Source organism: Gossypium hirsutum, chromosome D03 (assembly GCF_007990345.1).
Source record: "Gossypium hirsutum isolate 1008001.06 chromosome D03, Gossypium_hirsutum_v2.1, whole genome shotgun sequence".
NCBI classification, from domain to species: Eukaryota; Viridiplantae; Streptophyta; class Magnoliopsida; order Malvales; family Malvaceae; genus Gossypium; species Gossypium hirsutum.
The window spans coordinates 1646550-1664329 of NC_053439.1; the positions used below are offsets into that span (position 1 = coordinate 1646550).

The window sequence follows — 17780 nt, forward strand, 5'->3', positions numbered from 1 at the left end:
CTACACTCCATGTCACTACACTATTAGTAAGTTTATATTTTGATCATTCGACTTCAAAAAGTTATAAAATGATTAGTGGACTATTCGATTGTTTTAATTTAAGTTACTTAACTGTTAAAATATTTGCTCTATGGCATTATCTATTCGCACCGCCTGCATCAATCGGAAACTTTAGTTCCTTTTTTTTTCTTCTATGATCCAGTTTTTTTCACAAAAAAGCTTTGAAGATCACAAACGTACAAATCAAAATCAAATAGCTTTCTTCTTCGATCTTAGATGCCAATTGTTAGATTAACTTGGATCTAGTATATATTTTTCTACTTATTAAAAGATACTAATTTATCATACCGATTGCCGATCCATTACTTAGAGTTTGTTAATTAAGCTCTTTTTTTAAAAAATCATAATAATTTAATGAGTTAAATAAAACTTTAAAATAATTCGATAAATTAAATAAATTTTTTTGAAAAGTTTAGTAGTTATTTTTTTAAAATTAAATAAGTAAACTTAGTTCGGGTGGAATTGTCCTTTCATTCTAGTTTTAATTTATTAGTGTCTAAATCATTTGATTCGAAAGATAAGGCAGAGAAGAAAAGAAAGCAAAATGGCTTTCACAATTTCGCCACCTGTACTCCACTCTCTCTCAGTCCGCCGTGTTCGCGACGCGCTACCCGGACGATCCGTCAAGGCGCAGGTCAGTAAACCTGCGCCGACGGTTTCTCTCCCTAACCGGAGGCAGCTTCTGTTCTTTCTGACGGCAACGACGGCATTGACAGTTAAAGACCCGCCGTCGAAAGCGGAGGACATTCCATTGTTCGGTTTGAGGAAGAAGTTGAAGAAAGCGGAAGAGGAAGCGGCGGAGATAGTAAAGGAAGGGATCCAGACAGCTGAGAATGGGCTGGAGACGGCGGAGATTGAGATTAAAACGGCGGAAGAGGAAATAGAAAGTAGCGTTACTTTTGGCGCGTTGGTTCAGGCGGGTGCCGTGGCGGGAGCCGAATTACTCGGTGTTGTGGCGGCTACTTCTTTTGTTAATGGAATTAAAACTATGTTTAATTTGGTTTAAAGTAATGTTATTAATTGAAGTAATTGCAATTTTTTTCTCGTTCATTGTGTTATTATATAATTCGTACGGATGAGTCTGTTGGGGCTGTGTATATTATTATTTAAATTTTTTATTGCATTGGTGTTACGAGTTAATTAATTATCTATTTGGCTAGAAAATTACGAGAGTGTACCTCCATAATTGAAACAAGTAATATCATTCAAGGATAGTTTACTCTTTAGATTCAAACTCGCACTAATTGCATTAGTAAACCTTCAGTTTAACAATCAACTAAAGCTTCATTTTAATATGTGAAGGATCAATTACTGAGTTCGCCCCGATAGATGCCTTGAGAAATAAAAAAAAACTTCATTTTGATATTTTTCTACATTTTTATTTTATTAGGCACGCTCTATTACTTCCATTAGTAAGTGTTTTACTAAATTAGTGTCACTCTTAACTAAATCACCAACTCAATTGTTAAATTACGAAAAATCTTCTATAATTAAAATAAATTATATTATTTGAAGGTAATTTAGTTTTTTGCATTTAAAAAAAAAAGAAAAAAAACTTATAGAAGGATTTGAACCTGAACCAATTACATTAGTAAAATATTTAATTTACTAAACTAAAATTTTATTTTAATATTTTTATACATTTTAATTTCAATTATGCATACTCTATTACTTCCATCAATTGTGCATATATTAATAATGTATTCGATTGAATTAGTGTCACGAGTTAACTCAATATTGATAGCAACTCAGATAAACAATTAAATCTATTTTTTTTTAAATTTCAAATATCATACATATTTCATGTGTAATTATTATAATTAGTTTCAAGTTATATGTTTCATTATTTATTGTTTGTTTTTTTTAAACACACATTTCAATTTTAAATTTGTGATTTCCATACACATACACATTTGATAGAAATTCTAGTATATATAACCTAATTTTTAATTTTTAATTTTCAATTACATCTATATAAATATATTTATAAGTGAATATAAGTTTTAAAATTATTAATTAAGTTTAATAACCTAATATAATAATTATATTTTAATTTTAATTTTAATTTTAAGTGTAATTAGAAAAATTAAAATGTATAAGATAAAAAAAGTTAGTATTAAAATATTAAAAAATTTTACCAACCAATCCAGGTTGATATGTACAAATACAAATTGATATTTACCAATATATATCAAAATATTGATCGAAACAAAATTTAAATTACTAAATATCGAGTGAGAACAGAAACGATATGCACTCTCTAATACTATACTGACTACCATGCTCCCATGCTCTTTTTCTTAAAAAGAAAAAGTGTAATGGGGGCCTGGTTGATTTTTTGTCAACCACCTTCTTGGTATAACTCAGAATTAATATATTTTTTACTCGATTTTGAATTAAATATCATTTTATTTATCTCAAATTTGATATAAAGTATTAAAGTTATATCTAATTTCAAGACGACTCGACTCAATTCAATAGATTATAATTTTTATTTTTTATATTTTTATATTATAATAAATATTAATATAAAAATATTATATATTATATACTATAATAAATCTTAGGGCGGCGAATTTTCTCGCCGTCCATCCCAACTATTTACTCAACACAAAAATTAGCCTGTCAAGTCAAAACTCGACAAATCTATTTTTTTTTTGCCATTCTTATACTTGTTTGACTTTTGGGTGTGATATATGAATATGAACATATTGTATATCTAAATCCAAATAACTGTTAACTTTTATAACATTAATGTATGATTTTTTACAAAGGTCTCAAAAATCATTCTCGTTGAGATGCATTATTACCCAACAAGCTATTTGTTGAAGGTGAGCTTTGCTCACTTAACCAATCATCTTGGACTGAAACAGGGGAATTTGTTTTAACATCATTCAATGAAGTTAAACAATTTTGCTTCGTAATCAACCTCCCATTCCCGATGATCAGTGCCTTCTCGATCACTGTTTTGGTACTCAATGACGTGTCGCTTTCATCGTCAGATGGTGGACAAGAGGAAGCTGAAGGTGATTCAGTGCACATACATGGAACCCAAGCGCTGAGTCGGATACGTTCGAGCTCTTCCGCTACTTCGAGCATTGTCGGTCTCATGTCTGGATGAAAAGCAAGGCATCTAAAGGCAAGTTCAGCCACTTTGTGAATCGATGACAATGTCCAAGCGTCCCCGTCTAGGTCGAGGTATGGATCGATTATTTCGTCCACGCAGCCTTTTCCTATCCGATCGGTAGCAAGTGCGGCCAAGTTTACTTCGGAGTGAGGACGGGAGAAGTCGACTACTTTCAATGCGGTTATTATCTCAACAAGAACAACCCCGAAACTGTAAACATCACTTTTATCCGAAAGATGGAAGTATTGATGGTATTGAGGATCGAGATACCCTGGTGTTCCTTGAGGTGCAGTCGAGATATGGGATGATTCAGTCATCCCAAGCCGGGAAAGACCAAAATCGGCTACCTTGGATCGACAGTTGTAATCCAAGAGTATATTGCTAGACTTTATATCTCGATGAAAAATCGGCGGATTCACTGAGTGAAGATATGCGATAGCCTTGGCAGTTTCGGCGGCGATAGTGAGCCTTGTCATCCATGGGAGTCCTTCACCCCTTTCTCGTTGTAGATGTTGGGATAAAGTTCCGTTAGGCATGAATTCATAAACAAGGATCGGTTCACCTTCCTCGATACAGCAACCTAAAAGACGAACATGGTTCGGGTGACTAACTGAGGAAAGGAGCTTAATCTCATTCATCACTTGATCAATACTATCAGGGTCTCTATATCTAAACCTTTTTATAGCAACCAATTCATCATTATGGAGTTTCCCAGCATATACTGTACCATAAGCCCCAGTACCCAACCTATATTTATCAGAGAAACCATTAGTAGCTCTTTCGATCTCCCGAAATGCGTAGAAAGGAACACTCGAGCTGCCAGCGGCTTCACATAAACGGCGCTTTGCCCTTGCTCGTTTGTTCGAGGAATTACAACACCGGCGAACATAGCAACATAAAAGAACCAGACCACCCGTTAGCAACGATCCGACGATGAGTCCTAAGATGAAAAACAACTTGGTTCGTCGGTTATTCGAAGAAGACAATTCGGAAACTACGAGACGAATAATGAAAAAACAACAGTCTAATACACAATTAGAGTCAGTTCTTGCATGATTACCTCCAATGAGAACACCGACTCTTGTCGCTCTACCACATTTTCCAGACAAGAATTTCGAAAAATTGCAGCTAGAAACTGATAAACATATAGGAAAAGAGGGGTAGGTGAATTATCCAATTACAAATTATGCATATGAAGTATAAAAATAAATCTGAAATTTAAACATAGAGGACCAAAATTAAAATTTATTTCGAATTTTCAGCAAAAAAACTCCTCCATTTTGCCACAATTCATCAACTCAAATAAGAAATGCATCGAAAAAAAAGACTGTTATATAAAAACTCTTCATGTTCAGTCAGATGATTCTACTTATTGGTACCTACCTTCTTATAATTTTGAAAGACAAAAGCCCTTCGTTAAAATAACCCAAAAAAGTTAAACTAAATCGAGTAAAACTATGATGGAGGCCCTTCAACTAGGAATAAAATTGCATTTTGCTCTCTCTACTTTAAAAAATTAATTAATTAATTCATGTACATTATATCAAAGTACAAACTGGTTATTCTGATAAATATTTCATATATTTCTACTGTTAAAAATTAATCTATGCACATCGAAAAGAGATACACATAGCACACTACATCTATCTATCTGGTTATTCAATTAACCACACCAATTTTGCCTCATTTGCTAAAAAATTGGTCAAATTAATCCATATACATTAAATCAAAGTGTAAACTGATTTTTTTGATAAAAATTTCATCCATTTTTACTGTTAAAATATGATCTATGTACGTTAGTATACGTGGTACACCATATGTAACGGTCAAGATATTCCATTAATCATGACACTTTTTAACAATAGAAATTAATGAAATGTCAATAAAAAAATAATTTACCCTTTGATCTTACATATAAGAACTTTTTTTTATTTTTAATAAATAAAAGTAAAATGTAATTTAACTTTAAATATAAACATTCTTTGATATTTTACCTAAAATTATTCTCTATTAATCATTATAAACCTAAAAATGAATCATTATTAACACTAAACTTAATAATCAGCTTAACTCCAACATAAATTCTCAAAAGCTAATGTTGCACCTCATTTGCAATGGTAAACTGTTAAAAGCTTGAATTTCTAGACACTAATCAAGAATCCCAGAATATTCACTCCAAAAAAAATCTAAATTCCAAGTCAAAAACAAACAACGAAAAGCCATGATTAATCCCTATACACCAATACTAATCATAAAAATTGGGCGTCACCATTTTCATTGGGAAACGAGCTCCTCACATTAACGTCTAGTTTACCCACTTCCCTCTTCTAAAGGTCACCCCATAAACAACAAAAATACATAATTATGGATATGGAAAGGACTTGACTCACCTCGCCGGCAGCCACCGCCTTGTTTGAACCCATCACCTTCAAACCCTTCACGGCAAAGGCACGTAAACCCCACTGTTTTGTTCCCATTTTTAACTTTGGTACAATTAGCATTTTCATCACAATTACACTTCCCTTTAACCCACCACTTCAAGTTAATTCGGCCCATCACCAATGAAACCGCCGAACCCCTTTCCGGTTCGGTTAAAATTGTAGTCGACGAAAGAAGGAAACGGCACTGGGTATTGTTAACTTCGTTGTAATTCATCAACCCACCACCGTAACCGCCGCTTAAACAACTTATATCGTCGATCTTAGCGACGCAAGGCTTGAGTTTAAACGAACGTTCTAGAAACGTCGGGCTTATGACACAAGGAGTTATGGTCTTGGAGCAGTTTTCGAGGAGGAGATTATTGGCGGCCCAAACTCTGTAGTTTTCGCCGAAAAGAACGGCGATTGAATCCAGCCGCCGGTTGCATTTGGCGGGAAGGTCGACGATGATGTTGGTGGGAGTAACGTTTAAAACGTGGAAGTCTCCGATCTTAACCCCGGTCGAGCTGCAATTGAGTCGAATCGGGCAACCCGATGAGAATCCGAATGGAAACGGTAGGAATCTCCGGGTGTTGCCTATAACGTAGGAGCCATTGCACTTGCTGTTGTTGTTCTCCGACTTAACTGAGTTCACTCGGGAGATAACGAAAAGAACTGTTATGGTTATTGAGAAGCATAGCTTTATCCTTATCATCTTCGAATCCTCAAATAACAAAACAGAGCAATCATTAGCTACCTGAAAACAATAAGATAAAACAAAAAACAGAGCTTCATTATGAGAACAGAGCAATAAAGTAAATAATGGGTACTTAAACAGCTTAATAGAAAGTTTAATGGGTACACATGAGCTCACCTTTAAACTTCTTCAATGGCCGCAATGCAATTAATAGCACTTTTTTTTTAGCTTCAAAAAGAAACGAATTGCTTTGAATCTTTAACCCTTTTTCATTTTTTTGAAGTTCTTTAATTTGGGTTTTCGATTTTTTCTTACTTAAAATCTAATGAAAAAAGAAAATTTCGAGGGAAAGTAATGAGATTTTTTTGAGGAAATGAAGAAGAAAAAGAGATGTTGGCAAACTACTCCATGCGTAAAAAAAAAAAAACTAAAAAAGCTTACATGTATTTTTATGTGAAATGACTGATATACCCTTATGTTGCGGGATCAAGTGGGAGTAATTTAGACGAAAATTCTATTGAAAAAGTATGGCTAAATTACAAAAGTACCCACCCCTGACAGGAAGAATGTTGTGGTCAGCACGCAATTAAGGAAAAGGTTTTGACAAATAAAAATGATGATCACATTGTTGGCCTACCGTAAATATTCCTCTCTTTTTCTTTTTCTTTTTAATTTCTAAAATTTATTGATTTGGTTGTTAGAATTTTGAGGTTTCATGTTTAAGTCTCGTTATATACAGATATTTAGTTTAAATTTAATTTTGATTTAAGCTTCAAAATCGAATTTAAAATTGATATCAACAGAAGGTTTGATATAAAAAAAATTACCACTCTGCCTGTGATTCAATCAATGGTTACAATATTTTGACCCGGTTATGATTTTAGTATCTGTTATTGTGTTGAAATTTGATCTTTAATTATTTGACTTCAACTTGACATAATTTAATTATTTTACTTTTATATCTAGCTATTGGTAGAGTGGAAACATGATTGTTTTTATTATTAAATTAGGCGGTTACAAACTAATTTAAAATTCCATCAATCGTATTCAATTGATAATAAATTTATAAGTTAGTTGAAACTAATAACATTATAAAAATAAAAATAAATTATATCGTGTTAAATTATAAGTTTAATTCTAACATAGTAGAGAGAATATAATCATTCTATATGTTTTTCTATATAAAGTTTGTTTTTACTTATAATTTTATCTCAATCTTTAAATCGAAGATAATATAAATTTAAATGTGCTCAAATCTATATTATTTCATTATTATAATAAAAACGGCGTCAACTGAGTTCAAATTTGATTTAAGATAATAATATATTTAATACTATATGACCAAGTGATGAAACAATGAGTGCCATTAGATTTGGGATCAATTATTATTTTTTATTCTTAATGTACGGTTAAATGATAAATTACAACCCAGATTTGGTTGTGGTGGACTTGTTTGCAAAATCATTTGTCACAAACATGCTTTCACGCCTTTTAATAAATTATACGAATAAACAACTCTTTCAACAACCGAAAGGAGCAGATGATTAAGGGGTTTAACGGGAGAAATTATTTTATCAATCCTCCTAATTATATTATTATGATTAATTTTTAATTATTTAATGATATTTTTGTAATTTTTTAATTTATTGATACATAATTTTGACGTCGAATCTTGAGCCATAAACTCCAAACGAAGAACTCTAAACCATAAACTTCAAACCCAAACCTTGAACTTGAGGTTCGAGGTTCATGGTTTAAAGTTTGAGTTTTGGGTTCAAGGTCCAAAGTCTGAGGTTTGAGATTCAATATGTATGGTTTGAGATTCTAAATTCGAGGTTTAGGGTGTAAGATAAAATATATTACCAAAATTATGCGTCAATGACATAGAAAATATTATTAAAATGACATTAAATAATTAGAAATAGCCCATAGATAATATGGTGGGAATAATCCATAAAATAATTTCTCTTATATCAATATTCGAGGTCCAACAATTCGTAATTTTTTAATTTAATTTTAATTTTAATTTAATTTATTGATTTGATAAAAATTTATTTATATATATTGCCAGTAGAGTTCTTAAATTCTATAAATAAAGGCGTAGTTTGAAAGCAATAACTAACATTTGTTTGCTAAAATTTTATTTTTAGCCTCTAATAATGAATTATTGGTTTTCCTCCCACCTACAAACAGAATTAAAATTAAATATGTGACTCAAATCCTATGTACTAAAATAATAAATAATTATTTTTTTAATTAAACATGTAATATTATTTAAAAATTACTTGTAAAATTTTTCTAAATTATATATATTTTTACCATGATAATTTAAACTTGTATCAAATACTAATACATATAAAACACATTTCCTTGATGTGGGCAAATTATTGCCGTATAGAATAAGATGACATTGAATGATTGGACTATATTGCTCATGCAGACGAAATAGTTGACTAACACAGTCTTATTGTTGACTTTAATAGGTTAACAGTTAAATGAGATATGGGTGTATTGTAGTGCGTTTAGTTTATTTTTTATCTTATGTCATAGTATTTAATTTTATTGTCACTGTTATTTTTATACTAACTGTAAATAAATACACTACTTATCTAAACTCTTTGTAATTATGTTGAACATTTTAATTAAAGTCACGTTTAATTTTATATATTTTTTAAAAATATATTATAATTTTTTTATTCACAAATATCACAATTTAATTATGTAAAACATGGAATTGACATACCATCACATAATTGTTTTCTTTTTTTTATTCTTTTTAAATAAATAATTACTAATGAATCCATGGCATATTAAGGTGGCTATGACAAGAAAGCTAAATTGTCCCTTGGAATGTTAGTCCATAGTGGATAACCTAACACACTAACATGTTATATGTACATGGATTTTCTTTTTACCTAAACAATTAACTTTTTCTTTAAGGAAAAAAAAAAGCTAGTGATGAAGAAGAGTTGCTTGATGAAGATGAATTGCTGAGAAAATAAAAATAAACATTTTCATGGTTTGAAATCCAATTCCCAAAGGGGTTTATATACTTAATTTTATGTTTGGATTAAAAAGAGGGAAAGAAAATAAATAAAGAGTAACTAATTGAATCTTTGTAATTTGACATAATTTGTTCATCTTATATTAGAAGGTTCAAATCGATAACATTTAGTTTATATGTAAATTTAATATTAGTTGAATAAGGTAAATTGAATTTTCATGTAGGGGCATAGTTAGGGGAGTTGGTAAGGGTTCCGGCCCCCTCTAAAAATGGAAAAAAATTATATTTAGGCCTTTTAATTTTTTTTAAAAATTTAAAGGTAAAATTATATTTTTATCCTCTAAAAATAATAAAAATTTGTTTTAGTCCTTTAAAAATTATAAAGATATAAGCTATTAAAATGGTGAAATTGTATTTTTACTATCGCAAAAGTTACAATTTAATTTCGACTCCCCTAAAAAAATTCCTGACTTCGCCCTTGTTTCCATGTACCATTGGCAGTGTAATCGAGTAACAATTAAAAAATTCACATCATCAATTTGATGAAAGCAATTAACAATGTTGTTAATTTGGACTTGCCAATAATATTATAAAAACATGGCCAAATCATACCAAAATAAAGTGAAACATAAAATCCCAAATATCAATATAATTAAAGGACTAAACCATAATTAGACCAAATTATTAAGAACAAGTTAATTTAGTTTGTCCTATATAGTAAAACCTCAGTCTAATCATGTCTACTTTATGAAAACTACAAAATTAATCCTCTACTTTAATGACATGAATCCAATTATCGATACACATGAACTATTGATTTTTTTACTATTCAATTACGTGTCACTTTATTATTCTTAGATTAATTTCTTGATTTTCGTAAATAAAACTCAAAATTCAACTTAAAATTTTCAAATCGTATTGAAATTTTCCATCTTGGGTTCGTAAAACAGTAGGCAATGTAAGTGAATTTTCCACATTAATTTTGAACGAAGGAAGATGTAAAAAGAGCAGCAAATATTGACCAGTGAAGTACACCATGGTGCCTAACTCATTGAAAATGACTTTCTAGACACAATTAAAAACCCTTTGGAAATTTGCATGCATGACGAGTGCCCATGCATGGCCAAAAATATTTCAACAAATATATTTATTTTTTATTTCGTATTTTTTGTGTGCATGTAGCTTGGGACAAGTTGTGTGGAAAATTGACCTAGCAACATTACAAATAACAAGTAGATATTGTATTTAAAATATGTTAATAAATCATTCATTTTAAAATATTCTATGATAATATTAATATTGTCTTATCATATTATATGATAATATTATCATAAAGGACCTTTGAGAAATTAAGGTTACAGGGTCAACCAATTGATCACCAAGTAGATTAAGTTAAAAAATTGTGTTTTAACCCTTTTAGAATTTAAAAAATTAAAAATTAATACATGATAAAATTACATTTTAACTTCTTAAAATGATAAAATTTCGATTTAATCTTTTTAAAAATTATAAAAAATTAAAGTTACTATAAAAAAAATTTACATTTTGAAGTCTCTAGAAAAGATTAATTTCAGCCTTCCAAATTTTTTTTTCTAACTTCACTAACTGTTAAGTAGATAAAGTGTATTTGAGTAAATAGCACGACCTAACCATAGGATTTAATCATGGTCGCAACATGTGGTTGACTTCATTGTATAAAAAGAAAAGAAAAGATTATCACACAATAATTTCACATAACTAAGGGTCTGTTTGATTGCCAGTAAAATGTTTTCCATAAAATTATTTCTGAAAAATGTTTTACTTTTCTGTAAAATGATTTACTGGAAAATATTTTCTGGTGTTTAATTGAATCTGTGTAAAATATTTTCTGCTGTTTGACAGATTTCCTGAAAATATTTTCCGGAAAAGTTTTTTTTACATATATTAATAAATTTTTATATTTTAAATTATTTTTACATATATTGCAATGATTTATTTATAATAATACTCAATTATTAAGCTACAATATTAATCGTTATAAATTGAAAAAAAACTAATATCAAATAAATTATTTGTAATTGTGTTAAAAAAATAAGTATTGAATAATTAAAAAAACAAGTTACTGGAAAATCAATAAATAGAAGCAGTTTTCTACCGGAAATGAAGGAATGAATGAAGGAGGCGATAGAGAGGGGAGCACGGAAAATGTCTTACGAAAATTGAAAGGGTAAGACATTTTCCCTAAAATGTAACCCATTTTCCCTTGTTTTGGAGTTCATTTTTCAAATAGAAAATGTTTTCCGCCAATCAAACGCTGGAAAAGTTGGAAATGATTTTCCGGAAAATCAATTCCATCAATCAAACAGACCCTAAATTTCATATTTATTCCATATATTTTATTTTTAGGAAATTAGTTGTTATATTTTTCAGATTTTCAAAATTCAAACCTAATTGTTAATATTATTAAAAAATAATTTATTAAAATCGTGTTCATTATAACGTCATTTTTTAAATTACATTGCAACCAAGTGAGTTTATTATTATTCTTTCAAAATGTCACACCAACAAATTTAACAAAAAAAAGTTAACAGTGTTAACAATGAGATCTGAATTTTGAAATTTGAAAAGTAGAGAAACTAAATTCTTGAAAATAAAAAGTATAGGGACTAAATTTTAAATTTGTGAATAGTAAAAGCACCTGTGACATATTTTAACCTTAAAAAGCATTCACTTGGTAACAATAATGTAACTAAAAATGACATTGTAACGATCCTGCAATGGAGCTTAGATAGAGTTGGTAAGGTTGAGCTTTGAGACATTGATGTCTCCTATTCGAGTCTCACCATATATCATTTATGTACTTTTTTCTACAACTATTTTGGCTTGACTCGAGATATATTTTGATTATGAGTCTAATTATGCTTTGTAATACTTTATTCTAATTATACTTGATTCATATATGTGTTGTTTATAATTAGGGATGGCAACTTGGTTTGTGAATTTGAATATTTAATCTGTCTTATTCAAATAACAATGATGATTTGAATTTATATATCCGGATACATCTTATAATTTTGTTTACATATATAATGAATCTTGACATATTTTAATTCAGATTTTGCATATTTGGATATTCGAAAAGTTATTGGAAATTTTGAAATATTTTTTTTTAGATTTCAGATATTCGATCGATAATAATATTTAATTTAAATTTAAATTTAGATTTAGATTTAAATATAGACAATAATATATGGATAATTTATAAATAATAAATAGATTTAAAATTTTAAACAAATTTATGAATTCAAATTTAGATAATCCTCTATTATTCCTATTTGTAATTATTGTTAGGGATAATATAATATTTGGTCCCTGAACTTGACAGTTAGGTTCACTTTAACACTTATATTTTTTTTCGTCCCTAAACTTGAAAATTATAAAAGTTGGATGACATTGCACTCTGAGATTGTGCCACATCATCACTTGAAAATTAAAATATATATATATATATGTAATTTTAAGTGATGATGTGATACAATTTCAAAGTGTCACATTTAGTGTTTTAATAATCAAAGTAGTGATTGAACAAGTTAGGCCACTAGTTCTCTATTCAACTAATTCGATTGGTTCGACCACCAGACCAACAATAATTAAATAAATAATTAAAAACATAAAAATCTAAAAAAAACAATTTAAAAGAAAACTCAAATTTCAATTTTTACCAATTTCAAGCAATTTTCGAGTCAATCGATTCAACCCTTTATTTGGACTGTTATATTGATTAGTTCTTGATCCATCTGATTCGATAATATTTTAGTAACACTGGTCATATCATCAAATCTTGACAAAATCCAAATTCAAATACTAAAATAGATCTAATTATAAATTTAAATATTAAAATATAATAAAAAATATTAAATATTAAAATAAACCTAATTACCGAAAGAAAAAAAATTACCTTATTCCCTTGTATTCATAACGTGCAAGTTAGGGTGTAGAAAGGATGTACAAATGGTTTGGGTTTTATTGACATAGTCAAAGCCAACGTCTAATTTGTGGAAAATAATGACACTCGGAAGGGTGTGGAAGAAACATAAAAAAGGTAGGAAAAAGGCGTGGGGACTTGAAATTAACTTGGATTTAAGCAAGTCAAGGAATTGCACATGGCCAGTTGTAATTCTATGCCTTTTACAACATGACTTGTGCTAAACAAAACAAGATTGATTTTTCAAAACATGGTGCCATTAGAAAGTGATGTGTGAGATTGATTGTTCTCATTTTCCCATGTCCAAATAAAATTTGTAAAATGGACTTATGTTTTTATAATTCGAGATTACTTTTATTCGAGATAAAAGTAGTATGTTTTATTGTTGAAAAATAAAATAGAATTATATCAAATTAACTATTAAGAAACACTGAATGTTTTGTCTTATTGAAGAGTTATAAACACAGTATAGGAGACACTTCAAAGATCTATATGTTTGCCTGTCAAGTAAGGCTAATTTTTGCTAGTTGATCTGCAATTAAATTGTAATCTCTATGTACGTATTTGACCTCCTATTATCCTTCAGAACACATAAATTTTTGAATCCTTCTGAGCAAGGTAATACCTGAGTCCACCGTCTCCTCCTGAGCAAGACTTTTCATTGGTGATGATTTCAAATTTTAAGTGCTTGGAGGAAAAAAATATTAAAATATGTCATAAGTCCTTATATTTTTTGTAAATTTAAAATTTAATTTTTCTATTTTTTGAATTTCAAAATTCAAATTCATTGAAATATCATTTTTTAAAATTAGAGTATTTTTGTTTACTTCAAAAAATTATATCAATAAATTTAGAAAATCAAACATAAATTTTAAAATCCGAAAAAAATATTAAATTTCATGGGGTATTATTTTGCAAAAGAGAACAATAAACAAAAGAAAAAGTTGAAGACATATGTTTCAATCTCATTCATTAAGATGTCTTTAACTTGACACGTCATGGTCTACGTGGAATAATCAAACCTTATTGAGCATACATTCATTACCTTATCATCCGAATGCACCTCCTCCAATCATTATCCAAATGTGATAAACTATAAACAAACCTTACCCTTACAGTGCTATATTAATTTCTCGCTCCTTCAATTTCGATCAAAGTTTTCAAAATTGGATTAGTGATTAAATCAGATAAGTAATCGGATTGGTTATTATAAAAAAAATTGATTTAACAACTCAATTCAACTAATCCATATCAATTTATAGACTAAACATTTTAATGCATTTCTTCCGATTAATATCCTAATCCGATTCACGACCCATATTTATTTGGCCATTTGTTGCATGAGTTTGAATTTTTGTTTAGGGGCAATCATTTAACAAATAATTTAAGTAATATTTGAGTATTTTGAAAGTAGGTAGACAAGAGCTTTAGTCTCACTTGTTCTTTCAATGGACAATATAAATTTTGGTCTCTAAACTTGGCAATTAAGTTTACTTTGGTACTTGTATTTTTTCCACTTTGATTTTAAAACGTGGTAATTAGTTTCAATTTGGCCCATGAACTCGAATTATGTCAATATTTGATGATGTGACCAGTATTATTGGAACAAGATTGGATCAGACGAATTGAGAACTAATTGATATAACGGTCTGAACAAATGGTTTGAATCGATTGACTCAAAATGTGCTTAAAATTGGTAAAAATAAAAAATCATAACAAAAATAGACAGTGGAACATATTGTAATGGTTTATTTTTTATTTTGGGTTAATATAAAGTTTGCCCCCGAACTTGTAACACCCCTTACCTGTATTCGACACCGGAATAGGGTACGAGGTATTACCAGAACACATACACTTGTAAACGTATTTAACTGAGTTATAAAATTTCATCTAAATTAAAACTTTCAAAATTATTAACATGCTTCTATAACTTTTCACAATATATCCTCAAAATATTATAATCATAATAATTAGGTCCTACGAGACCCGATACATACTCATGCAACTCAATGTTTCATTTCCATTTCATTCAATTCGCAGTTTCTCATGCTTACAATTCAAATCATATCATTAGCACTTTCCATTTAATTCACGTACAATTCAATGTCATTAAGTTCAACACTAATACGTATTTACCATTTAATTCAACGTTTATCAATTATACCATTCATTAACACATTTACTAAGTTCACCTGTCAACCACAATCATTGGTGAGTCCCCTTGTATAAACTCACTACCACTTATCCATTTACTATAATTCTTTTGGGCCAATTTGTCACTTACCATCCTTAATCAAATTAGGGAACGGTTACGGAAAATTGAGTACTTCACTTCCACTTTGCCATAGTATAACTATGGTCTTACGTATGATCACTTATCACTTGTCCCTGATCAGATAAGTGTAGCTAGGCTACCACTTATCACTTTGTCACTTGATCACACTTATCACTTTGTCACTTGATCAGATAAGTGTAGCTAAAGCTACCACTTATCACTTTGTTACTTGATCAGATAAGTGTAGCTAATGCTACCACTTATCACTTTGTCTATTGATCAGATAAGTGTAGCACTTATCACTTTTTCACTTGATCAGATAAGTGTAGCTAAAGCTACCACTTATCACTTTATCTCTTGATCAGAAGTACTCAAATTCGGCGTTCCGCTTAATTTGATCATTTATTCGATTTTCGCATTTTTATTTTATTTTCAATTCAACAATAAATATATATTTCATCATACATTATATAATTCATGAAATTAACATTTAATCACTAAATTTCAGCCATATGAACTTACTATTTCATTACCTTTCCACACCCGTTTCCTACGCATATCACAAGCACCATATCAATTAGGCACTTACAATTTCAATGCATAACTTATAAATTTAACGTGGCATAATCTAGCCACTGCTTGGCCAAAGCCTAAGCATGTACACCAAATACATTAGCCAAATACACATAGCACAAGCATTATAAGCATGGATGAACACAACATTTATTCATGTATCATGCTTACCGACATGTGTTAATTCATAAACCATTCATGACATTATTTCATACCAAATCATATACCGAATATACCATACACACATACTATGAAACTTTATTTTCACAATGAGCTTAAACCGTGACCAATAATGCACAAATGCAAGCATCATTTCTATTTCATCATTTATCAATTATAATCAAGCCTATGACCAATTATACACAAATCATTCATATATTTTTCAATTTTCCTCCTCCTCCTCTCCATTTCACACCCTTAATGTATATACCACACTTAAACAACATTAACTATAATTTCACTATTCACTCACATGTATATTCAAAGCTGTTTATCCAAGTCAAAGTCACTAAATTATTTTTATCTGGAGCTACAGAGCTCCAAATTAAGATCCGTAAATTTTCCATAAAACTAGACTCACATATATTCTTACTATAAAATTTTCAGAATTTTTGGTTTAGCCAATTAATACAGTTTATTCTTTAAACTTTCCCCTATTTTGCTGTTTGACAGCTCAGACCACTCTCTACTAAAAATGAATTGTCTAATTATACAGAATTCGGATGATGTTTCCGTTTATTTCCTTTGAAAATAGACTCATCAAGGATTCTAAACATATAAATTATAACTCATAATTATTTTTCTTCAATTTTTGATGATTTTCTAAAGTCAGAACAGGAAAACCCGAAATCATTCTGACATTGTCTCACAAAACTTATTATATCTCATGATTTACAATTCCATTGCTCACACCATTTCTTCTATGAGAAACTAGACTCAATAAGCTTTAATTTCATATTTTATTCTCCTTCTAATTCAATTCTCACAATTTTTGGTGATTTTTCAAAGTTAGACCACTGCTGCTGCCCAAAACTGTTTAGTGTAATATATTGATTACCAATTTGACTCTAAACTTTTAATACATGATAATTTCGTCCCTAGGCTTGGAAAATGAAATTCTTGCAATATAATCCTTGATTCAAGACTAGTATTTCTCATACATATCAAGAACAGCCCATGGATTCCATGAAATTTTAGAATTTCTCCACGATTTCAATACTTTTCAATTCAATCCCTAAAACATGTTTTCATCTAATTTTTTTTAATAAAACACCTTTAAACATCCATTAACATCTCAATTTCATTACAAAATAAGAAAAATTATATGAACTTATCATTAGTATCTTCCAAAACTTTCAACAAAATGAGAAACTAGTAGGATACTAAGTTGGACCTAATTGTAAAAGTGTAAAAATATAAAAATTTCAAGGACAAAGCAAGAATTAAACTTACTTGAAGCCAAAATATGGAATACCAGCTCCAAACCCTCTTCCATGGCTGTCTCCCACCGAAATTTCAAGAAGAAATGGTCTTGAAATGCTTAAAATAAAATTTGGCCACATAAACTTTATTGTAATTCCAATTTTGTCCTTAATACATAAAAATCTTAGATTTTTTTTAACGGTATGCCATCTCAGCCACTTAAATTGGTCCATTTTCTCTT

General features: G+C 29.5%; 2 protein-coding genes across 2 annotated transcripts; one reads left to right on the plus strand and one right to left on the minus strand.

The window, feature by feature from the left end:
- Positions 1–524: 524 nt before the first annotated feature.
- LOC107909349 (uncharacterized) lies at positions 525–1151 on the plus strand. Its single transcript, XM_016836833.2, has one exon. It carries the CDS (start codon positions 605–607, stop codon positions 1064–1066), a length of 462 nt encoding a protein of 153 aa, XP_016692322.2. The 5' UTR covers positions 525–604; the 3' UTR covers positions 1067–1151.
- A 1631-nt stretch (positions 1152–2782) lies between these two features.
- On the minus strand, positions 2783–6735 carry LOC107909348 (wall-associated receptor kinase-like 14). Its single transcript, XM_016836832.2, has 4 exons — positions 6479–6735; positions 5578–6361; positions 4248–4322; positions 2783–4127 (listed from the first exon to the last, which is right to left on the minus strand). Exons 2-4 carry the CDS (start codon positions 6317–6319, stop codon positions 2845–2847), a joined length of 2100 nt encoding a protein of 699 aa, XP_016692321.2. The 5' UTR covers positions 6320–6361; positions 6479–6735; the 3' UTR covers positions 2783–2844.
- Between the last annotated feature and the right edge of the window lie 11045 nt (positions 6736–17780).

What these genes read in the sequence shown, in the direction of transcription:
- LOC107909349 (XM_016836833.2), top strand. Translation starts at nt 605, where the DNA reads ATGGCTTTCACAATTTCGCCACCTGTACTCCACTCTCTCTCAGTCCGC.
- LOC107909348 (XM_016836832.2), bottom strand. Translation starts at nt 6,319, where the DNA reads ATGATAAGGATAAAGCTATGCTTCTCAATAACCATAACAGTTCTTTTC. An exon ending in AGGCGGTGGCTGCCGGCGAG is followed by an intron (nt 4,323 to 5,577) that starts GTGAGTCAAGTC and finishes TATGTTTATCAG; the next exon opens with TTTCTAGCTGCAATTTTTCG. An exon ending in AGTCGGTGTTCTCATTGGAG is followed by an intron (nt 4,128 to 4,247) that starts GTAATCATGCAA and finishes TTTTCATCTTAG; the next exon opens with GACTCATCGTCGGATCGTTG.